The sequence below is a fragment of the Periophthalmus magnuspinnatus genome, chromosome 21 (genome assembly GCF_009829125.3).
Source record: "Periophthalmus magnuspinnatus isolate fPerMag1 chromosome 21, fPerMag1.2.pri, whole genome shotgun sequence".
Taxonomy (NCBI): Eukaryota; Metazoa; Chordata; class Actinopteri; order Gobiiformes; family Gobiidae; genus Periophthalmus; species Periophthalmus magnuspinnatus.
Genome location: NC_047146.1, coordinates 12,783,106 through 12,806,513, shown reverse-complemented (window position 1 = coordinate 12,806,513; position 23,408 = coordinate 12,783,106). Strand labels below are relative to the sequence as shown.

The 23,408-nt window shown below is 39.0% G+C and overlaps 1 protein-coding gene across 1 annotated transcript in view; it reads right to left on the bottom strand.

Annotated features, from left to right (window-relative positions):
- Nucleotides 1-5,268: 5,268 nt before the first annotated feature.
- LOC117389239 (polypeptide N-acetylgalactosaminyltransferase 13) overlaps nt 5,269-23,408 on the bottom strand; it is a 41,576-nt gene continuing 23,436 nt past the window's right edge. Inside the window, exon 10 of the mRNA XM_033986885.2 lies at nt 5,269-5,731. Coding sequence (XP_033842776.1) covers nt 5,591-5,731 — 141 coding nt within the window. The 3' untranslated portion in view covers nt 5,269-5,590. The remainder of the gene's footprint in view (nt 5,732-23,408) is intronic.

The window sequence follows — 23,408 nt, the reverse complement described above, 5'->3', positions numbered from 1 at the left end:
CTCTGATGTGCCTGTCTTGTATTGATCGTCATGGTATGCTTTCCTGGTTTCCCATTTCCCTTTCTTAAAAATAATTTGGTTTGGCTTGACTGGACAAACCAGGGTCATTTCAGAGGTCACTCTCTTCAGCCTGTATATACGGGAATAATGAGCAGCTGTCAGGACCTGTGGGGAGCACAACGACATGTGCCTCTGCACACACACAGGCACACACACACACACACCCCCACACACAAACGCACACGTACACAAACACACACACATAGAGGAGGAGTCTGGAGATCAGCACAGAGTACAAGTGTACTACAAGTGTGCAGCTGACTGCAGATATAAGTTGTGCTGTTTGCAAAGCATTTTGTGGATAATAACCAATAGAGAAACTACTGGCAGGGACAACAGTTTTCATTCACTCAGACTCACAGTGCCATATGAATCATGGGAAAACAACTACATGAGAGTAGAAGAGGCTAACATTCAAACTAAAACATGTTCCTGACTAGTCCTGATAGTTCAAATCCCACCAGTAAAGAGGACCACAAAATAAAGTCATACAATTAATTTTGCCTTGTCAAAACACGCAGCTCAGATTCATTCACACTCTCCCTGATAATTCTTCCAGGTTATCAGGGAGAGAGCGGATATACATGTCAGTTACCCAGTGTAACTCTAGTTCTGTGTATTCATCTACAGTCTTTCTGCTCTTGGCTACCACTTGAGGCATAGCCTCACTCATAAAAGATGAAATAATGTACCGCTCCAATCATGTACGGGTGTAGTAACCCCACTGGGCCTAGATAAGACCCCTTGGACACTGGTTCTTTTACTTTAGAATCAAGATGCAGGAGAAAGAGGACAGGCCTGCTGGGTATGTAAGGCAGAACAGAAGTATATTTACAGCAGGTAACTAGACGATGTCATTACCTTTGCCTTCATGTCCAGGGTGAGAACTGAAATGTCTGTCATGTGTGTCTCTACAGGCTTCACTCTTGGCTCAAACATACAGTTTGTAGGGACTATGGAGATAAATGTAGTCCCAGCAGGCGTGACCTCACTCTGATCAGAGCTCACCCAGGGCAACAGCTGCCCACATGCACATGCACCCATAGGCAATAAGCACCCTTAGGTGAGGTGAAAAATGCTGCTCTACTAAGTCCATCCTCCTATGGAAAATTACACCACCTTTGAGTTTAATTCATGGAAACATTAGGACTAACCAGTCACCTCTGACATCACTCTACTTATTCCTACAAATGCTGTGCAGTGCATGTCCCTTTTAAATTAATACATTTGAATTCCAGGTGAAAATGGTAATATAATTTTTTCTCTGCAACATTTGGAACTGCGGGGTCGCCACAGAGGTCGTGCTCTCTCACCGGAATAACAAGCAGCTGTCAGCAGAGCCTTTATGAGCACACAATGCTAGGTGCGCTAACACAACAGGACAAAAGAGGTGAGGCTAGTCCATTATGTGGTAGAAAAGGGCCCAGGAAACCAGTCATATGTGCGTCTGCTTTTCTACTGTTAAAAGCCTGCCTTGTGAAGCATACTAATGACATGTAGATGTCGTTAAAAGCTGCAGGGGTACGCTAGTGTGATGTGGCATTTGCATTTTTGGGTTTGGCATAAAGAACAATTTGGACATTTAGTCTAAGTTTTATTCTCTTTCATACAAAAAAGGCAAAATGTGCAAACAGATAACATCACTTAGCAACCAATACATTGAAACGTTACAATCCTATTATAACACCATGCACTTTAGGGGAATAAAAAACAATAAACGTGAGTGAACTATGAAAAGAGGTGATTGAATTCGTACACTGAATGCCAAGTAGTAGATACTCGGCTAAAAATCAGTTTACAAGCAGCACTGGTAATATTCCAACCTTAGTGGCTTCCTCCCTTATTGGCCTGTGGGGTATTGTAGTTGAGAGGATCCAAGGGAGCCATGGTGATTTTCAAAACCCATGGCAAGCTTTGTTTTTTGTTTTTCGTAATGATAAACCAAAATATAATACTGTATCATCTTTTCAGATTTTTTTTTTCTTCCAGTTCAAGTTTGAAAGCGTCTTATAAAAATATCCATTGTAGAAAGCAGAGACATACAGGTTAACAGTAGAAATGGGTGCGTTACTTCCTGAAATGTATGAGAAATGTGTCCATTTACCACACAAAACAGTGACAACACAAATCGAAATCAGTCAGTATATAAAAAAATGCGCGATTAAAATTGAAAAGTACATTTAAAATTTATACATGTGCTACCAAGCTTTAGCAAATCGGCGCTAAATGAAAGCTAATATGTAATCCTATAGAGATGGGGTGCAAGTATAATTACTATTGATTTTTTAGGCGGTTTATAGTAACACAAACAAAAAGAAACTACACAAATGATGAAACAGATAATTTTTCTCATGAAACTGAACAACAAATAATACAAGAATATGAAACTCCCATCTGCAATCTGCAATTTTGTATGATAAGTATACATAGATAGTAATAGTAGTAGCCAAATTATACTTTCTACTTCATTCACTTGTATTCTGTATTGTGTGATAAAGGATTGTGACATCTCTAGACACTTGAGAAAGCAATGCAACTTCTACATACAGTACGTACATACAATACATGATGGTCATGATTCAAACTGAAGTAGTCACCAGCTCATGGTCACGTAGGCCCAGGCATTAAAGGAGAAGCAAGTTACACTCAGGCGACCCATTTTTATAACTCGACAATCTGTATGTTTAAAAAGCAACTGTCAATTTATAAAGTGAACTTATTTCTGCTGTTGAAATCATAAGTCACTGCTCTGTTTCTGGTCAGGTATTGTTCAGAGGTAGTAGCAAGAAGAGCAATAGTTAATTTTACTCAGAAAATGCATAGAATTAAAACTACTGTCTAACAAATATATGGCTGTTAGAGCTCGCTGATTGGACAAAACAAAACTACACTGAGTTTTTTCTTTTCCCTAGAATTTAACCATATTGGAATAAAAAAAACAAAAAAACAAAAACATTACTTTCTTCTCCATTAATGCCAGATATGCTCATCCACAAAATTACCTTGCAAAACACATTTTCCAAACAGCATATTAACTTGATTATCCTAACACAACAAAAACATGTACAGTTTTCTAAAGGCACAAGCACCTGATCGTCCCTGGCACGATGACTTAATGTCCTGATGTTAAAGATGTACTGTGTGGTAGTTAAGCGTCTCCTTATAACCTTCAGCGCCGGTACATTGCTTACATTCATTTGAATCAATCTTGTTTTATTTAGGTTAGCCAAACAAAATAAGTAGGTCAGAGCTGCCTTGTGTTTTACATTCAATCTATGTAATTATATTTACTCTCTTTCAGTGCAGTAGTACACAACAGATTCATCGTCATTGACCACTTACATTTCACACGCGAATACATGTTTAATTGTGTTCCTTGTGTTCGTATTTACCATAGACTGTATATATAAATGGACATCAAACAATCGACTCTCTATTGAAAAAACGTCACCCCTCTCACTGTAACTGCTGCTGTCAGGCTCGTCATTTTGCTCTTGAAATGTATGTATTAATCCACGCTACATGATCCTGGTATTTTTAAATTCGCTATTGTGTCCGTAAATCAAGATATGAGCCTAAAAACAGACACATGAGGCGCCATCTTTCCCCCAGGTTGCTCCCGCTAGCGTTGGTAACAGGTCTGAACCACAGCATTGTTCCCTGGTGTTACTTTCAACAGATCTTGCTCCAGATTGGCTCTTTGGTTGCTATGATACACACGGTCGGACTTCTAAATATGGAATTTGGCTCGAAATTCGCAGCTATGACCGCTAGCCCCATGAGCTTCATTTGACTGGAGCATTATGGGTGACGTCACACTCACTTAAGTCCACTTCTTTATACAGTCTATGGCATGTACATGTAGATACACCTGTTTTAATGCTATAAAATGCAAACTTTATAATGTGAGGCACCTGAAAAAACATTATTATAACTAACAGCCCCTGATCATTTAGCGTAATTGACTTAAGATTTATCGAAATCTTAAGTCAATTAAGGTGAATTGGTGGCAAATTGCACTTCTTACAAACAAAAGTAGTGCTAAACTTTTCACCATATGACGTTTAAAATTCAGAGTTGATTATATTTACTGCCATGTTTTATCATCCAATTAATATTAAAGCTGTACTGTGTAACCTTTTGGGTGGTTTCAATGGATTTTGTGGATATCATGTTTAGCGACAAGCATGTAGCACCACCGGACCATGTTACAGGTCAGATCTGTGGAGGGATAACATCACCATGGAGGCAAGCAGGTCTAGAGTCATCCATCAGAAAACGTTACACAGTGCACCTTTAAGTCCCAGAGCTATTCCTTTGCCTCAGTGTTTACTATAAAGACAACTCATGTGCCGTTGAGCAGTGAAGCCAAGAGTAGCCCCACTGACAATAATAAAGGCTGTGTATTTTGGGCATAAAAAACATTTATGTTGAAATAATGTAATTCCAAATATTTGTACTTAGGTTTGCTGCCATGGTAATTGTTAAAGAGGGGGTATTACACGTCTATGGGGTATTACTTGCTAACACTTTGCATATTTAGATCACCATGTTGCCTTTTATTGTTTTGAAAATACTATATTCACTGAAAACACTGTATTAACATGTTTAATAAGTTTACTTTTTGTTTTTGACACTCTCCGCACTAAGTCACTCCCCCTTCAGAGCGCTGTTTCAACACAATCGGGTTGTGAAAATATCACTGATGAAACTACTGCGCATCACATCAGGTTTGTGAAGTCATAGTTTGTCATTTTGTGTTATGCTTTTGTATATTTATGGAAAATTGGGGAGCACGGGTGACGTAGGCTTGTGGGTGGAGCAATGGATAGGATCGTACTGCTAACCGTTAGGAAGGTTCGAACAGGACCCGGGAGAGATCGCAAAATTACCCAAACACAGATAAAACCACTTATATCATGGCAAAAAGCTCAGAAAAGTTGATTTTGCATAATACCACCTCTTTAATTAACTGTAGTACTATTTGCATTTAGAAGCATTTTAACAGATGTATCTAATAATATAATCACTTGTTAATTACATGAGGGTTTCAAGGTATTTTAAAATTCATTGCGATATTACAAAAAGTGGCATCTGTCATTTCACATATCCCTTTCGCTTCTCTTTGATAAAAATAATAAAATGCTATAATGTGATGCTGATGGTACCAAGGAGCAGCTTCGAAAACAGTCTTTACATTGTATGGCCTCACCAGATATGGACAAATTACAGTGCACATTGTCTGAATAGCTCTCCTGCTAATTGTTTGTCCAGTGGCAACAAAAGCAGCAGTGATGATAGCAGCTCCCAGCGCGAGTGTTTCATATCAGCCCTGTGCATACCCACCTCGCACATGGTCCTAGCCGCGTCAACACCTCGCGCTAAGCTAACGACGCGGATCAGGCAGGCGCAGCTTGCTCCGCCGCCGTTTCATGCTCTGCTGCGAATGAGGTAAGAGCCACCTGCTAAGGAGATGACGGCGTTTCTGTTTGTTTTTGTTTCTGTCAGGGTGAGGTCAAAGGTCAAAAGGTCACGCGCTGAGGGTCATGTTGCGCAGTAGCCACTGTTGGGAGCGGCTGCCGTTACAGTCTCTCAGCGTGGGAACCATCTTGTCCTCCTCCGACGGCATGTCCAAGCACTGGTTGCTGTTGACGTGGAGCAGGGTCAGGCGCTGAGGAGGCACAGAAGACAGGCAAAGGGTCATTGTAAACAAGCGACAAATTATTAGGTACGTGTACGTGATGAGGTGTAATGCTAATAGCTAATTATCATTCAGTGCAACATGGTTTTGCTGTAGTCCACCTGTTCACTTCAGAGGTCAATATTAGGGCGGCATGATATGAGGAAAATTACAAAACACAAGAACTACTTTTCAATATTTAAATTTAAGGTGTCTTGAATGCGTTCTGCTGCTTCAATCATCAAACTTAAGAGTGGAATACTTTCATACAATTACACTATTTTTGTCATACACAGTTTCAACATCAAAATGTGAAAGTATTTTATAGTGTTATGGTTAGTACAACAATGAAGATACTGCCACAAATATTGGGCAATGGGTTAGAATGGTCAGACAGATTTACATATATCTATAACTAAATGCAATAGTCAAATAGTAATTCAAATATATATGAGTTTAAAGGCACGATGGAGGCTAGCAGCTCTGTGGTAACTGTGGTAACAATCATTTAAAACCTAAAATTTTGCTAAATGTTTTAATGTCGATATATATTTTTTTTATGAATCTTTTAGCTAACACAAAGCACATGAGCCCCATCAAGCTTTCACTCTCTATATATACTTTTTTCCTCAATGTTTATGGGAAAAAAATCACACAAAGTTTATTTTTGATCCTTCAACCTGCTTCGGATTAGATGTCTATATTACAAAATAATAGAAAAACAGTGGGTGTATCAAGAGCCAGGCCAGCTTAGTTCCACCTGATGCAGCTCCGGTCGATCCGCACACGAGAGAGTGAGGAGAACCACAGAGCCACACTCCACACACTGATTTCACACAGTTTATTCAATGTCTCTGCAGCAGATAAATGGACTCAGCCTTCTGCTGTAGCCACAACAAATGAGTACAACCAAAACCCATCATGCCCACTGTGGATAGAGACTTTAAATACACCAAATGTCCACTCAATATGCAGATTTGTAACTGTTGAAATGATTATTATATTGTAGTTTGTAGTGCTGTAAGTTATTTGTCACCGATATGCTGTCTCAGACTCTGTGTGGCTAATTAGATTTCAGGGGTGGTTTGTGATCGTCCTGGCCACTCCCTAGAAACGCCACAGGACTGACTGTGAGAGGAAGGGAATCAGGCATAAAATTTACCAAATCAGTATGACTTGTTCAGTTGTCAAGTTGGACGATTAAACCATTTGCTTGCTAGTTCATGCTTGGGCTTCATCTCTGGCTAACACTTTTCTCATATGAAATCAACACTCATTTTCGAAATCAAGACAAATTTTCCATGCAGTTTTTCCTCATTCACTTTGATGCTTCAGTTTTTGTGTCTCTGATTAATGATTCTAAAGTATGTACATGTCTGTGTCCATGTTTATGATGTTTATGTGTCTAATATCTGACAGAAGACTGCAAATCTAATGAAAAAATCCGATCATGTCTGTAGAGGTCCACGCTATGGAAATTTAGCTAGTTATATACCTGGATTTTTGTCGTCTGCAGAAGAAATTAGGGAAATTAAGTCGCTGTCTTTGCGATTCATTAATTACATTTTTCATTCAGTAGCCATCAGTCTTGCAGCCCTACAACCCATACAGCCTATCTGCTAATAAGGAGTGTATTTTACCTTATAGACCAGCGCTCCATTGCATATATTACTGTAAAGATATTCAAAAATCCTTCCAGCCAAATACAATGATGCTTCCCAGTTCCAGCACATTTCCCCATTCTCTTCCATTACAGACAGTTGTCATTGGCCGTGTCCTTGACTGTCTGAAGAGCTGAAGTAAAGCAGGACATAATCATGTTTTTTCTCTCTATTGCATGAGAGTGAGGGTGGAGAGAAAGCTTATGTCAAGTATCCCTGTGGTTTACCTATGTGGACGAGTGGGTACATATAGGTTACATATGACTCCCAGCTGTGAGCTAGCCCACATGTGAACAGCCCCAGTCGATCCAGCTCTCCAGGACAGGACAGAAATGACTCGCATGTGGATTGCACTATGCTGGTATTAATCATTTAGTAATGTTAGGAATACATAACAAATCAATGTACCGCTGAGTTAGGTCAACTGTGGAGCCAACATGTAGTCACGGATAGAGGGAAATCAAAAATGCCGATATTTTGTGTGTAGTAAATGAGGGGATTTTGTTATCATGGTCGTGAAGTGGTTATTGCTGTACACCTCACAGCCAGAAGGTCAAGAGTTTTATTCACAGACTGGGTTGAGCTTACTGTGAGTATTGTGTTTGCATGTTCTCCTTGTACCTATGTAGGTTTCTCCTGCGTGCTCCTGGTCCCCTTGGCTCTAAACACGTGAATAATGGTGTTAGGTAAATATTTTGAATCTCAATTTGACTTTTCATTGTCAGGGATTGGTTAGCAAACATTAGCAACCTGTTCACATTGTAGCCTATTCCTGCTTCTGTTAGAAACTGCAGATGAGCGAAGAATCCCCTCCCCCCCCAAAAAACAACAAAAAACACTACTACCCCTAATTCTTACAAAATAGCCATTGGCAAATCTACCAAAATCCAGTTCAAACACAGTGAAAAACGCATCCTAATTATTGAGTTTAGAATAGCTTTTCACAACGTTCATAGTCTAAAGCAGAATTTTGCACTCTAACAACAACTAGCATGCTCACTGCACGCATCCTGATTGACAGACAATAAAACACTTGTGAATACACTATAATTCAGTGCAGATAGTACACAGCTGATGTATTTTGACACCCAGAACTGCCTATACAATATTGCGGTAATGAGGCAAGACACATTTTGCTCAGATACATGGGTAAAACTGGTACAGGCCCTCATTTCTCATTCAAAAAAACAAAATATGATAGTGTAACTTTCCCCCCACTCCACAACAACAACAACAGTGACCACCTTTTGGCGATTTTTGGACCCAGAGTCACAATTTAAGATCATAATGGAAAATAATCATTGTTTACAATAGCCACTGCCTCCTCCATGGTCTGTACGGCACTGCACATGATACAGGAGAGAGTGCAGATTTCCACTACACTGTTCAAACGGAGAGAGAACAAAGGACAATGTCAGGGGCCTCCGTACACCTGCGGTAAAAGTACTACTACAAAGTGGACTGGAACTTTAGATGTGTACAGTACTGCTTTTATGATAGGCTAACAAGTCACATGCTTCATACAGAAGTTGAAGTATCATTAGTGGTGGTCAGCGGTCACATTTTTATATAGCACTGTTCCACCTTCAAGGTACTCACAGCACTTTGGCAGATAGAGTAATGCAGCAATGTACAGCCAAAGTGCGCATGATGTGATAATCTCCCTGTGTGTTTGCCTGACCAGCCAAGACTATGCACTTTTTGTGAGTTCTGAGAGTGGCAGGTAAATTAACCAATCAGAGAAATGCATTGTCCGCTTGTGCCAAAACAAAGATGTCCGCTACGAGTAAAATCCTAAATTAAAGTCGTACCAGTTGTCAAATAAACCCTGTAAATCTGAGGACATACTTTTCATTTAATGGTCTGTATTTTCAACACTATTTCAGATTCTCAGTGAAGGCCTCAAAGTTATGAATGAACACATGAAATACAGTAATCAAAATAACTCAAAAGTTGTTTTAGATTTCTTTAAACAGCCACCTCTGCTCCGGTCACTGCTTTGCACTTTTGGCATTTCGTGATGCTGACAGGGCAGACCTGTGAAGTGGAAACCATTTCAGGAGACTTTATCATGAAGGTCACTGAGAGAAGGACAAGGGTTTGCAGTGCTGCCAACAAAGCAAAAGTGCAACTACTAGAATATCGGCGCTGATACTGGAAAATCTGCTGGATCGGGTATCGGCTCTGTGATATTGGTTAAGCCGATATCCTGGTTGGTCTGGTTTTCACGCTGATTTTGGTCTAGAACATCTCATAATTTTGTTTGAACGTTTATTCATTTGCATCTCTTCTGTAATAAGTTAATAATGTTTTAAGAAAATATGTGAAAGTTTCTGTCCATGCACTGGTATTGGTTAATATCGGATATCGGCAGACACTTAAAGTAAAGGTATCAATATCGGTATCGGATCTGAAAAAGCTGGTGCATACCTAGACTAAAATGAAGAAAGGAGCAAACAAAAAGAAAAAAATAACATTGAAAGAGAAGGTGTGTCCAGGCTTTGACTAGTACTGAATGCGGCGAGAATATTCGAGAGATCTCCTCACGAAGATCTTTGAAACATTCAGAAGTAGAATAACTTCTGAATTTAAGAGACATACACTAATAATAAGCGGCTTTGACTGGATGGTCCAAAGCTGTGACGGTTGTCTGATGTGCTGTGCGTTATAGGGACTGGCTCTCCAGGCTACTCCAGATTATTCTTGATGTACGCTATGAATTTATGAAGCACATATATTAGTGTTGTTTTGAAGAATTGAACACTGAAGACATAACAGAATCAGCATAAGAGAACACGCCCATTTCGTAGCCTATATTTTAACCTTTTATACAATTGCTAACATGCACAGAACTGTCCCGTCCCATAGTGCTCTGCTCCACTAAAATATCATAGAGAATATAATATAACGTTCCATTTGGCATTTAAATCATAAAACCAACAAACAGAATCACTCATTATTATCTGAGGACTTGTGAGAGAAGATGTACAGAGCGACCAGGCATAAAGCTGCTCCACATTTAATGAAAAAATGAAAAAATACTAGATAGAAGAGGCTGTCCTTTGCCTCATAATGATTTCACTTCCTTTGGGCTGGAGAAAGCTCCCTCCTCATGCTCCCTCCTCATGCTGCAGCGGCGAGAGAGGACCGGGCGACTGTGTGCACAGCTGAGGGCTTCTAATTAAACCAAGAGCCTTTCTAAACGTGAGCTGAGCTGGATTAGACCCGTTTGTTACTATGTTCATAGGAAATACTACCAAAAATAAGAAAAAGTATAACATGTAACATTGAGTCTAATATTGTTAATCTGGCATATGTTGAACAATTTGTCATACATGCATGTAACTTTCTGGAGGCGGCACGTCACCTGCATGACTCTATAGAAATAGAAAGTTAAAACCAAAGATATAGATCATTTTTATGCCAATCTGTAGAAGATGCAAAAGAAACAACATTTTTATGGAGACAAGCAGGAAGAGGCAGATGCCAGGCAAAATAAGAGTGAGGTTTGTGGAGATGCAAGCCCATTCACATTAAAGATGCATGTTTTTCAAAATTTTTCAGCGCATAAAATAAAATAAAAATTGTGATTTGTGCATGTTTGAGCAATCTTTAATCACTTATTTCCAAGATGCCATATTGCCGATCAATCACTGTTTTCACCTCCATTGCCGCATACGCCCACTTCTCTATCCTTCGTTCTTCAATTTTATTTTCTTAATATAGCACACATGTACGATTCAGCAGCATTTTGTAGTCATTTTGGTACAAATCTGCTACTCGCTAACTTGATCTGCAGCTATCCATCGGGGAAGTCAACTCTTTGTTGTGATGATGTTTATGGAAACATCAGCTCCCATTGGGCACCGCAGTTTTGTTTTTCTTTTCAGCTGACTTGTTTCTTTTATCAAGTTGTTTCAGATGAATATTGTGACTTAAAATGTCCAAATTATAACATAATGATCCATAGGTGTCATAGAATAAAGCTGTACAGCAGAAACAAGCACAATAGATCTTCTTTAATCTCCATCTGTCGTCTCTATTAGACACCATGTACCAAGTTTAGTCTAGCAAATGTGGCCACATCTGGTAAGAAATAATTGAAAAAAACAAAACACCCTGACATTCTTTTGGTAACACGGCACAGTCAGGCCCAGTCTCATTTGCTGTACTGGTGTGTTTCTGTGTTTGAGTGGGTGTGGAGTGACATGGAGGGCTCAGAGGAGGCAGAAAAAGCAGGCCATCAGACTGCAGGTCACTCCTCCTCCATCCCCACTGCTCCTACTGCTGCTGCCAGAGCGGTGACATACATCAGCACTGCTCTGGGACTGGGGGACATGCCATTATTTAGCCTGAGATTAAAAGGGGAATATTAGAGCTACACTTTTGCACTACTTTTCTGGATGGAAAATTAGTGGTGTGGATGAAAGACTCCAGGGCTGTGCACAGACACAGTCCAGGTAGTGTTCAAGCATCTTTGCCTTAAGTGCACTCGTGGACAACATATATTTTTAGGTTTAATATTTGCCTCATGAAGACAGCAGATGTGTTATTTTAAACACTCAACTATACTATAAAACAATTTCACTCCTTCTCTCTCGCTCATGTGCATCTGTCGTACAGTCCACCTGTCGTACAGTTCACCTGTCGCAGAGTCCACCTATGTGCTTTAACAGCACCTAGCTCCAAATCAAAAACACTGTGGCTGCAGCTCACAGACAGGAGGTGCTCAGTGTGCACGAGAGCAGGAGCAGCGCCAGGGAGGGAGCAGAGGGCTGGGAACCACAGGGAAACACTGACACAGAAGTGATCAGTATTTCTAAAATGGGAGTTCATGACAAGTATGCTATAAAAGTAAGCCAGTTGCTATAGTCTAATCAGCAATTGCATTTTGTATCGGGAATATAGAAAACCACCTTTTTTCTTAGAGCACCTGCTCCGGAAAACGTCTGTGCACGTCACTGGGTCCATATGAACAAGAATAAATGAGGTTTGTATAAATATTTTATAAGGTTAATAATACGGTTAAATAATCATAAGGTTAAAATATGAACCACACATGTTTTGGACCTAAGTTTCTCTTTTCTTGAATTATTGAATACTTCAGATCATAACTTAAATAGTGATGTTCCTTCATCATCTTAACTCTAAAATAGTCAATTGTGGCATCCTTGCCTGGTAAATCCAGCATGCTCTCTCTCTGTATCAGCATGTCCTCTGTCACATGTCGAAGCAGAACAACATGTTCAGCATGTTTGTGCAATCAGATTAGTTTTTTTCAGTGACACATATGAAATGAAGAACCTCATTGTTAATCTGAGGTGAGAGAAATGAGATTTTGTTTGCAAATGATGGGTGAGCAGAGTTTAATGCTTCGCTCATTGAATCTGCAGAAATCTGCAATGTTTTATCTAGTCTTTTGTGTATATATGCATAACGTACAATTTAGATAAAAAATAAATAAATCATACAGTTGACCATAACTATACATAAACATTATGGCCAGTGCTGTTCTGTACATTAAAAGTGAAGGTACGTTTGCATAAGTCTCTCATTTGTTTGTGCAACAAAAAATAGAAAAATAGCATTTACAAGCTTCCTCTGTGTTGCAGCACCAGGCAACTATTACGCCAAGGCTAACCTTATGAATAAACTGCAAAAGTGCAAAACAGAACATCCTTATCCTCCTTTGCAAACAAACTTTTCTGGAATAATAGAAAAACAACACATAAGTGTTTTTGGTTTTCAGATGCAAATTGACATTTCTATGTTGGTTACTTCTGGACACACTTCTTCGTAAAACAACTCTTCTCCGAGGATTATTATTAGTCATCTTCAGCCTCTGCCAAAGAACCATGACGTTTTCCATCTGCTTGGACTCTAGCACTGGCCTGACCCACTGGACAGCCTGATATTTAGACCAGGGCACGTTAATTAGGACACTTTTTTGGAACAAACCTTTTTACATCGTTTTCATGATTTTCTTTCCTAAATCATTAATGAGGTACGAGGTAAGAGTTACTTGAGTAATGTTACTCGTTACTTTTTTATTTATTTATTTATTTACTATAATATTTGGATGACTTATTTGGACTTTTTCTTCAGAAGTACTCACCATAGTATGAGAATGACTAGAGTCACAACAGGTAAACACCCAATATACCGTTTAAAGTTGGTTTCTACATTCTAATCAGGTCAATTGGCTTAGAATGAGAATGTGTCCAAACTTTTGACCTGTAGTGTAACTTTGTAAATTAAGTACAAAGGTAGTTCAAAAACTATTCAAGTAGAAGTAAAAGTATGTTGAGTTATAAGCAGTGGTGGAAGAAGTACTCAATTGTGTTACTTAAGTAAAAGTACAGACACCAGAGCAAAAAAAAAAAATCATATAAAAGCAAAAGTATCACATGAAAAAGTCTACTTAAGTAAAGGTATTAAAATACTTGTTTAAAAATGTTATTAAACAATAAAAACTAAAAGTATTTAGTGCAGATTTTGAGGTCTAATAAAACTTCAAATGTAGTGATTTTGATAAAGAAAAAGAAGAATGCAGAATTCTGTTCAACAGAAATAACTAAAGCATCATTTTTGTAACTGTTTTTATTTGTATATTTTTGTTTGCTCAAATTATGAATGTGTTAAAAATAAACCCTCAGCCTTTTCATCAGGTCATGAGGTCTTTTACTTTTCAGTCCAGTTCAAAATGTAGTGGAGTAGAAAGTAGATATCTACTCTGAAAAGTAAAAGTAAAAAGTATCAACTTAAAATGTACAGATACCTCAAATTTATACTTAAGTGCAGTACTTTACTACTTTTACTTTGTTACGTTCTACCACTGGTTATAAGTACTAACAGAACTACAGTACAGTTAAATTCTAGATTTAATAAAAAAATATATCAGACCCTGCGCTCTACCCCAGAAATACTTCCTCTCTCACTTCAATTAGAAAAATATGAAAATGTCTTCATGTTGAGAGGCATTAAAATTATTTTTACAATGGGCCCATGGAACTGAGTGTACACAGCTGCTTTGGGGGGAAACAGGAGAGCCTCTGGAGAGGCTGGCTCTATGAAAGACAGGTTCAGTGCAGAGCATCACTTCAAAAGGACTTGTACACAATAGTGCGCCCATTTCAATCCACAGCGCGCATCCCATAATAAGCCAAAACAAACACGTCCTCGTATCATCCACCTATCGCCGTCACTGCTGGTGCTGCTGAGAGAGTTTTTGCTTCAGAGTAAAATATTTATGCAAGAGAAATAAATGTCAAATGAGATGTAATTTGGCATGAAAACTGCCAAAGGTTTTGAAGTTGGGATCTCCCAGGCGGCACAGTCTTAATGGGACAGTTGCTTGATGTGGATCTGCTCTCAGCGAAGGAAACGTGCTGGGAAAGGTCAGTGGTGGATGAAAAAATTGCAGTGGAGCCGTTATGTTGTTTGTTTTGTGCATTTTGACAATTACCTCATGGAAAAGTTTAAAATTAGCTATTTGCAGTGTCACCTAACTTAGCCGGTTTGACTACTTGCCATGCTAAAAAAACATAACCAAGAAACACCGCACTTTACGAAATCAACACCAAAAAACACGGCACTCTACTAAATCAACATCAAGAAACACCGCACTGTATCAAATCAACACCAAGAAACACCGTGCTCTAATAAATCAACACCAAGAAACACCGCACTCTACTAAATCAACACCAAGAAACACCGCACTCTATGGAATCAACACCAAGAAACACTGCACTGTATCAAATCAACACCAAGAAACACCGTGCTCTAATAAATCAACACCAAGAAACACCACACTCTACTAAATCAACACCAAGAAACACCGCACTCTACTAAATCAACACCAAGAAACACCGCACTCTATGGAATCAACACCAAGAAACACTGCACTGTATCAAATCAACACCAAGAAACACCGTGCTCTAATAAATCAACACCAAGAAACACCGCACTCTACTAAATCAACATCAAGAAACACCGCACTCTACTAAATCAACACCAAGAAACACCGGAGTTTACCAAATCAACACCAACAAATCAGACAGTCTATGAAATCAACACCAAGAAACATCGCACTCTATGAAATCAACTCCAAAAAATTCCGCACTCTACCAAATCAACACCAAGAAACATCGCACTCTACTAAATCAACACCAAAAAACAACACACTCTACCAAATCAACACCAAGAAACACCGCAGTCTACTAAATCAACACCAAGAAACACCGTACTCTATCAAATCAACACCAAGAAACACCACACTGTATCAAATCAACACCAAGAAATACCGGAGTTTACCAAATCAACACCAAGAAATACCGGAGTTTACCAAATCAACACCAAGAAACATCGCTCTACTCTTCACTCTACTAAATCAACACTAAGAAACAACACACTGTATCAAATCAACACCAAGAAATGACGCACTCTACCAAATCAACACCAAGAAACACCGCACTCTACCAAATCAACACCAAGAAACACCGCACTCTACCAAATCAACACCAAGAAACACCGCACTCTACCTTCTTTTAAAAATTTTTTAAATCACTATCATTTTAAATTTCATCTTCATATCTCCCGTCTTGTTCATTTTTTTACTTGAGATCACCCCTCTTAATCGCTCTCTCTCTTCCCTTCAACTTCAACATGTGTTGGCTACACACACACACACACACACACCCCCACCCACCCCCGCACACACGCACACACACAAACACACACCCCCACCCACCCCCGCACACACGCACACACACACACGCCACACATAAACACTCACTCATGGTTTATTTTTATTGATTATTTCTTGTCTTGTCTACAAACTTTCCCGTTATGTCTTCTGTCTTGTTACTTGAATCACTATGTCTTGTCATTAATACGTCTTGTGCCCGTCTGGCTTTAAATTGAAAAAATCTCTCTGTTAAAAAGACCCACGCTGATCATTTACTGAATCAATACAATTCTATTAATTGCACAGCCCTATCATGTAGTACCATGTCTTCCACTGCTAGATATAAATATACTGGATCACTTTACACAGCTTAAGTAAAGGAGAGCTCCAAACTAGACCCGAGCATCCTGCCAGCACAGTCAATACCACAACAGAAAGCCTTGATCGATATAAAGTGCTACAGATTGTAATGGCGATTCAGGTATAGCCTTGTTGTTATAATTAGAGCAATGTCTGTGGTGTATTCTGGGTAACACACATCTGTAGGCCAAGTATGAGACTAAAATCTTTTATAGTATCATCTAAAAATATATTATGCAGTCAATAGTTCCATTTTCCATTTCTTTATGTAGTGGTGCTACTTAGAAATGAACAGTGAGTATACATAGCCCTGTTCCCTCGCTCGGGCCAATATGCCTAAAATTAGACTCCAACATATTGAGATAAAATCCTCTGATTATTTATATTCCCGAAATGCATTGTATTTAATGAGGGCTCAAGACAGAATTTTTTAGTACGCTTAATAAATCTATTTAAGTTTCAATATTCATAGTTGATAAATGTAATGTAGGCTCCCATTAGGAACTCATTAGGAAATCCAATTCTACTGTGATTTCATTTGTAAAGAGGAGCTGTAATAATGCAGAGAGGGAAGCGTCTGGGGAGGTCGGATTTGAAAACACATACCATGCAGATGTATTCAGATCTGTGGAGGTGATATGGCTGCTACTGACGTAATGTGTTACGACAATAGAGAAAGCATAGACTGTAAATGGACAAAGTTACCCCGCTACCCGCCTCGCTCCAAATAGGAAGGAAGGATGGCCGTTTTGTTTCATTATTTTGTTTATCAATCAAGATATGGACATTATTAATAGACCAATTGGGTGTCTTTCCCAGAGATTGCTCCCGTTAGCGTTCGCAACACGTTTGATCGACAGCTATCATGCCTCGTTGTCCAGAACCCACACCCTGCTTCATTTGGTTGCAACCACTATGGGTGACGACCATACACTGCATACATAAATGGACATAGCTAACATGCTAGCTGCCGCGTTCCAAATAGGAAGTGCTAATGGGCGAACTTCCGGCTCCAACGACTCTGGCTCCAATTCACTTTACATTGAAATATTGTCACCCCTCTCTCTGTAATTGCTGCTGTGAGTCTTGTTATTTTGGTCTTACAATGTTTGTATTAACCCGCGCTACATCATCCTGGGGTTTTTATTACACTATTTCGTTCGTGATTCAAGGTATGAACATTAATAACAGACAAATTGGCGCCTGCTTTCCCTGAGGTTAAACAACAGGTTTGATTGACAGTGTTGCTAAGTGCCCGCTCCCTGCTAAACCAGCGGTGGAGGCAAGAAGGGGCATTACATTTAACAGCCTCGCTCCGGATTGGCTCTTTGGTTGCTATGATACTCGCAGCCGGAATTCCAAATGTGGAACTCAGCCCCTATAACTACTAGACTCGATGAGCTTCATTTGACCGAAGCTGAATGCTATGGATGACGTCACACTCACTTAGTCCACTTCTTTATACAGTCTATGAGAAGAAATGGTATTCTGGCATTTAGTATGTGCTTATTTGTTTTAAATGGACTGGAGGGAATGAGTATGGGGTTTTACAACTTTTTTTTCTCATTGGCCCATTACTTTTACCACTTTCTTTTAAGGTTGTGGAATTGCAATTAGTCAAATTTTGATCTTTGGTCTTTTTAATCACTTGGTCTATACAGGGTGACCAGACATCTCCATTTACCCGGGACAGTCCCAGTTTTGTGCCCCTGCCCCAGATTTATCCAAAACCATTGATTTGTCCCAGTTTCCTACAAGAAATGCCCTAGGTGTTCCTATTTTTAACCAGTTTGATACCCACCAACTTTAAAAAGGGGTATAAATTGTCATGTTTTTTCCATTAAATCCAGAACACTGTGCTTGAAAATTGACAGAAGACCAAACACTGCAACGACAGAAGTCTCCCAGATTATTGCTGATTCACAAGTGAATCAGCAAATGGACTGGAGTGCTTCATGATGCTCTTAATTATACACGCTTTCACAGTTTTATTAAACCAACCAGCACAACCCGGGTGTGCCCCAGTTTTTAATTTTGAAAATCTAGTCACCCTGAGTCGACAACATCCTGTCAGTGAAAGTGTGTGGTTTGGAGCAGAGTTCAGACTTTGGAAGTAGAATTTTTTTGCACTTTTGGCACAGATTAAAAGCCTGTGTTATTTATCTTCTCATAATATTCTTCTAAAGTCATTTTGTTTGTTTTAAAAGAGGCCAAATAAAATCAAATAAAAAATTGTAATGGGTCAATATGAGAAAAATAATTGCGATTGCGATTCATAAAGACCAGGTGTTGACGGTTTGAATTTCTCACTTACATATTATTATTCTTCAGACACTGAGTAGCATTTATGGCTGAAATCTGAGATCCCAAACTCAGACTTGGGTGTCAATAGTTTGCATTGATTCCATCGTATTGGGAAAACTGACCAGCAGCACTGACTGGTTTATATTTCCTCAATTCCCATCACTACTGGTTGATAACAAGACAAGGGCAAAGACGAGGCATTCGACATATTTACACTAACATATGTTTAGCATTTACTATTACTGAATTTGATTTGGTCTGAAACATTTTTAAGCCTATGATGAAAGAAGTTTGGCAGATTCGCTCAGTTTTGTGGTGTATTTATTAGTGTCTTTCATCATTTTTAAGCCTAAGCTCTGACTGGCTTTGAAAAGTTGGGTTTGATAAAGTCAGGTGCCAATTCTGGACGTCCATCATCTTCAAAAGAGCTTACTAATGAGACCCATTCCCCAGTGAGCATTTGGCCTGGTTTCACATTTGGGATATTGGTGGATAATGAAGCATTTTAATACATCAAGTTACCCAGTAGAGCGGGAACATTTGGGAGAAAAAATCCAGTTGCAATTTATGTTTAAAAAGTACGATTCCAGGAACATTTGGAAGACAGAAATATGAACTGATGAATTATTAAAGAATCCTGTGTTTGTAGAAGTCTAAACTACAGGAACAAGACTTTTCAATAATATCATTTTAGGATATTTTGTTGTTTGCAGACGACATTCTAGCAAAGGTCCAAGAAACACCCGATTTTTTCCCATGTATTGGAGCAAATTTTGTGCTGCCCTAGTACAGATTAATTGTATAAGCAGCATCTAATTAAAAATCATTATATTACATTACCATGCTAGTTGTTGTTAGCTCTACAGCAGGGGTCTCAAACTCAAATCTGGGTGAAGCTGGGCCACATCAGGTAATCCACAGAAAAAGCTTTGTTAAAATCTCAAGTCATTGCTGTTTTCAACATACATATGGAAATATGCAAATATTTGTGGATTTTATGGATATATATTATTTGTTGAATCTTTTGTGACGGGAGTACAAAACACGAGTGAAGTGTGTTTGAGGTTTATCGATTTGGTGGAACCTTCTACACACAACATGGTAATGCCACACTAACATTAAACTTTCATATTGTCCCGTGGGCCCCAAAATATCATCTCGCGGGCCGCAATTGGCCACCGGACCGCGAGTTTGAGACTCCTGCTCTACAGTCACAAAACTCCACTCTGTTCTGTGAGTGTTGTGAAAAGCTCTTACAAACTCATTGCAGTGAATAATTAGGATGTTCGGAAAGCATAAGGCAAGTGAGGAATAAATGTGGACCTCTCTAAAATGTTTAAAATGAACTAGTTCTGTTTGTCAAACTTTTAACACTGTAAAAAAATAGGTACAGCGGCTTTGACTAAATAACTGTGGCTTTTGTGAGAACTCAAATTATGATATATCACTTAAGATCCAAACAGTAGCAAAACAATTCTATTTAAGATCACAGAAAATATGCTAATGAGTATATATTGACAAGCAACGCCTACACAATTTCTGCAAGGCAGTCTAACAACTACTACCTTCCTCTACTACTGCTACAACTACAACTAAAACGCACTACGAGAACACTACTTCACTACTTCTAACTTACTGACCTGTTAGTCCCTCCTCCCAGACTGCACCTCTCTTCTACAGAATGTAATCGGTGGGACTGAAGTAAAGCCGCCGAGCCACCTCCAACTGGCTCAGGTTCCTTAGGGTCCAGGCTTGGAGAGGACTATCGTTACAGTACTCCACAGTGGGGCCGTACGTACCGTCCTCCAAGCGGCTGATGGTCAGACACGACTGGGTGATGATGTGCAGAAAGGTGCGCTTCTGTGGACCGGCCCGGGAGTGCAGGGGACAGATGGTGGTGAAGGTAAGTCAGAGAGGCATCTGTTGTTTGCTAAAATGAACCCACCTGTTCTCTATATCGTATTTATAGATGTTTAAGGGTTCATGTAAGGCTAGTTTTAGATAGATTAAAGGTGATGAAGGCTGCAATTAACCGTGGGACCTTTGCGTTGTCGCTAGATGTAAAATAGATTCATCAGCGCTGACAGGTCGTTTGTTATCGGAAAACATCACAGCGCGTCAAGCACAAGGCGATTCTGTCACTCAACTGGAGTCTAAAGATATTTGATGGGAAAAGCGAGACAGGCCAGAGAATGCAGCTTTATTCACTATGCTTTTTTATTTTAAATTTGAGGTTAATTAAAAAGATTAGAGTCCAAGAGGGTCCTATACTTTTACCTGTATGTGTTATAGATGATTTATACATGCTCTTGCTATCCATCCAAGTGTTTTTAAATAATGAAAACTTAAGACTATTGCAGTAATTAGCAATCTAAAACAAAACATTACATATTTTGAATGTTGAAAGGTTTATTTTTAATATCATTGTTGTATTATTGTCACATATAACAGGAAGTTGAAGCCTACGAATAGTGCAGAATTCACAGGGAAGTAACAACATTGTAAGGTAAAAAGTGATTCAAAATGTAATTGTTTGCCTTGTTGGGATGAATTGGCATTATTAAATATTACTGCAACAAGAAGATTCCAGATAAATGTTTATTTCGCAAAAATGGTCCTTGGCCAACATGAAAGCAAGTTGCACCCAGCTGTGGCAGTGAACAGGTGAGTTTGGTGCTAAAGGGGTGCCCAGGGCGAGGAAAACACATTTGATTGTGAATATTGACTTTATAAACTTACAAACTCTCAGCAAGAGAAAGTCTAGAAAAGTAATAAATGAGCAAAATGTGTCTTATTAAATGATGAAGTCACCTATAAATGTATGTTACAGAGTCGGTGTGATTTGTCACTTCCCTATCTGTATTAAATATCATTGGTCCGTTGAATACTGTGGTGTAATCTGAAACCCAGCAATAGCACTATAAACTATTTGTCGTGAGTTTACATTCTGGACACTTCAATCAGCAGCTGACCCCGCACAATGATACTGAAAAGGTCTGAATGAGCCTGTCAGGTCAAAAACTGGGAATAACGACTGAATCAAACGCTATAGCTACAGTAGTCTCAGCTCCTGTCTGTCACTGTGCCGGCTAAAAATAACTTGGACCACTGGCAGCACAAACCCCAGCGCTGTTTACAAGCGGGACTAGTCTTTGAGCATGCATAATTCATATTTTCTTATTAAGAATGCACCCAGAGAAGTGTAATGAATGGATTTCTCTGAGGTGTTGTTTAAAACGCGACGGAGGGGCTTGTGGGCTTTCTCTCATCACCACGGCGACATGTCACAGATAGGACATCTCAATCACGCTCGCCTCTTCTCACTTTGTCATTGAAATATTAATACTTTGTTGCTGTTAAAAGGCTTTTTTCAGCTTTATGTGCCGTGCTGTACCGCTGGGGGCTCGCGAAAACTTGGCATCTCCTTATTTCTTTAATGCCAAAATATGCAATTTGATCTTCAATTCTCACTGTTTTCAAGCTAATATTTAAATCTAGTAATAATAAGCAGCTAATTTAAATGTTATAGTTAAAGGAGCACGATGTAATTTTCTTGTTTCCATGGAGATGTTATTGCTTAGCCTGGAATGTTTCACAGTAGATTATCACGATTGTAAAGTTTCAGACTCGATTTTGATACTAAGGAGTAGACTCCATATTCAAAACTGATTCAAATCTCTTTCTTTAGGCATTAGAATGTGATTTTAAACATTAAATAATAGTACTTTCTTTTATATTACCACGTGGTCTTATATCTGTGTAATCCCTCAGTCGTCCAGGTATGTTCCATAGTGGTCCACGGGCGTATACTCGTCTAGTATCGATTACACTAGTATCAGATTTTTGATATTTTTGACCGTCCTATTCCACAGCATGGCATTTAACTCATCTATCGCCATGGAGACAAGCAGGTGGCACCACAGAGCCTAATATCTTTTAAGCAATAAAACACATGTAATTGAATAACTGCCAGATAATTTATTTCCATATTGTGGAACATCTCAGACGAAGCTCCATGGAGACGAGCAGGTGGTGGAGCTCCATTAGTGACATTACATATTACCGTTAATTTACATAATCCTGGCTTTAGTTTTGATTTGATAGTAAAAATGTAGATGTTTATTTATACTCTGTTAGAAAAAGGGGAGTATATTTCAAATTTTCTGTCTTGTAAACAATACAAGATAATGCAAAAAAAAAAAGGCTAATTAAATAAAGAGAGAGTGAGAAAAGAGATCTCAGACTAAAGGACATTAGGGACATTACTATTTTTTACCCAAATAAATTCCACGCTGACATTTAAACATTAAAAGTGGATATTAGCATTTTGTCGATGCCAAAATGACTTGCATAAATGAGATTGGCTCACATTAAGGTAAAAATCACTGGAGTTCATATTCTCATGGCTGGATTAAAAGGGTCTTTGGGTTTGTGTCTATATTTGAATTATTCACTCTCTACTGGCAACTGACACATCACTTCTACACACATGAATAATACTATCCCGGGGCAGTGTTCAAAATACTGGGAGGAAATCACAATGTTTCACAAGCACATGTCCAAACAGCTTACCTCAAAGTCATACTCCCATTTGCCAACATACTAAGTGAGAAAGAACAGAGATACAGCTTGTGTAGAGGGAAATACTGACAAACAG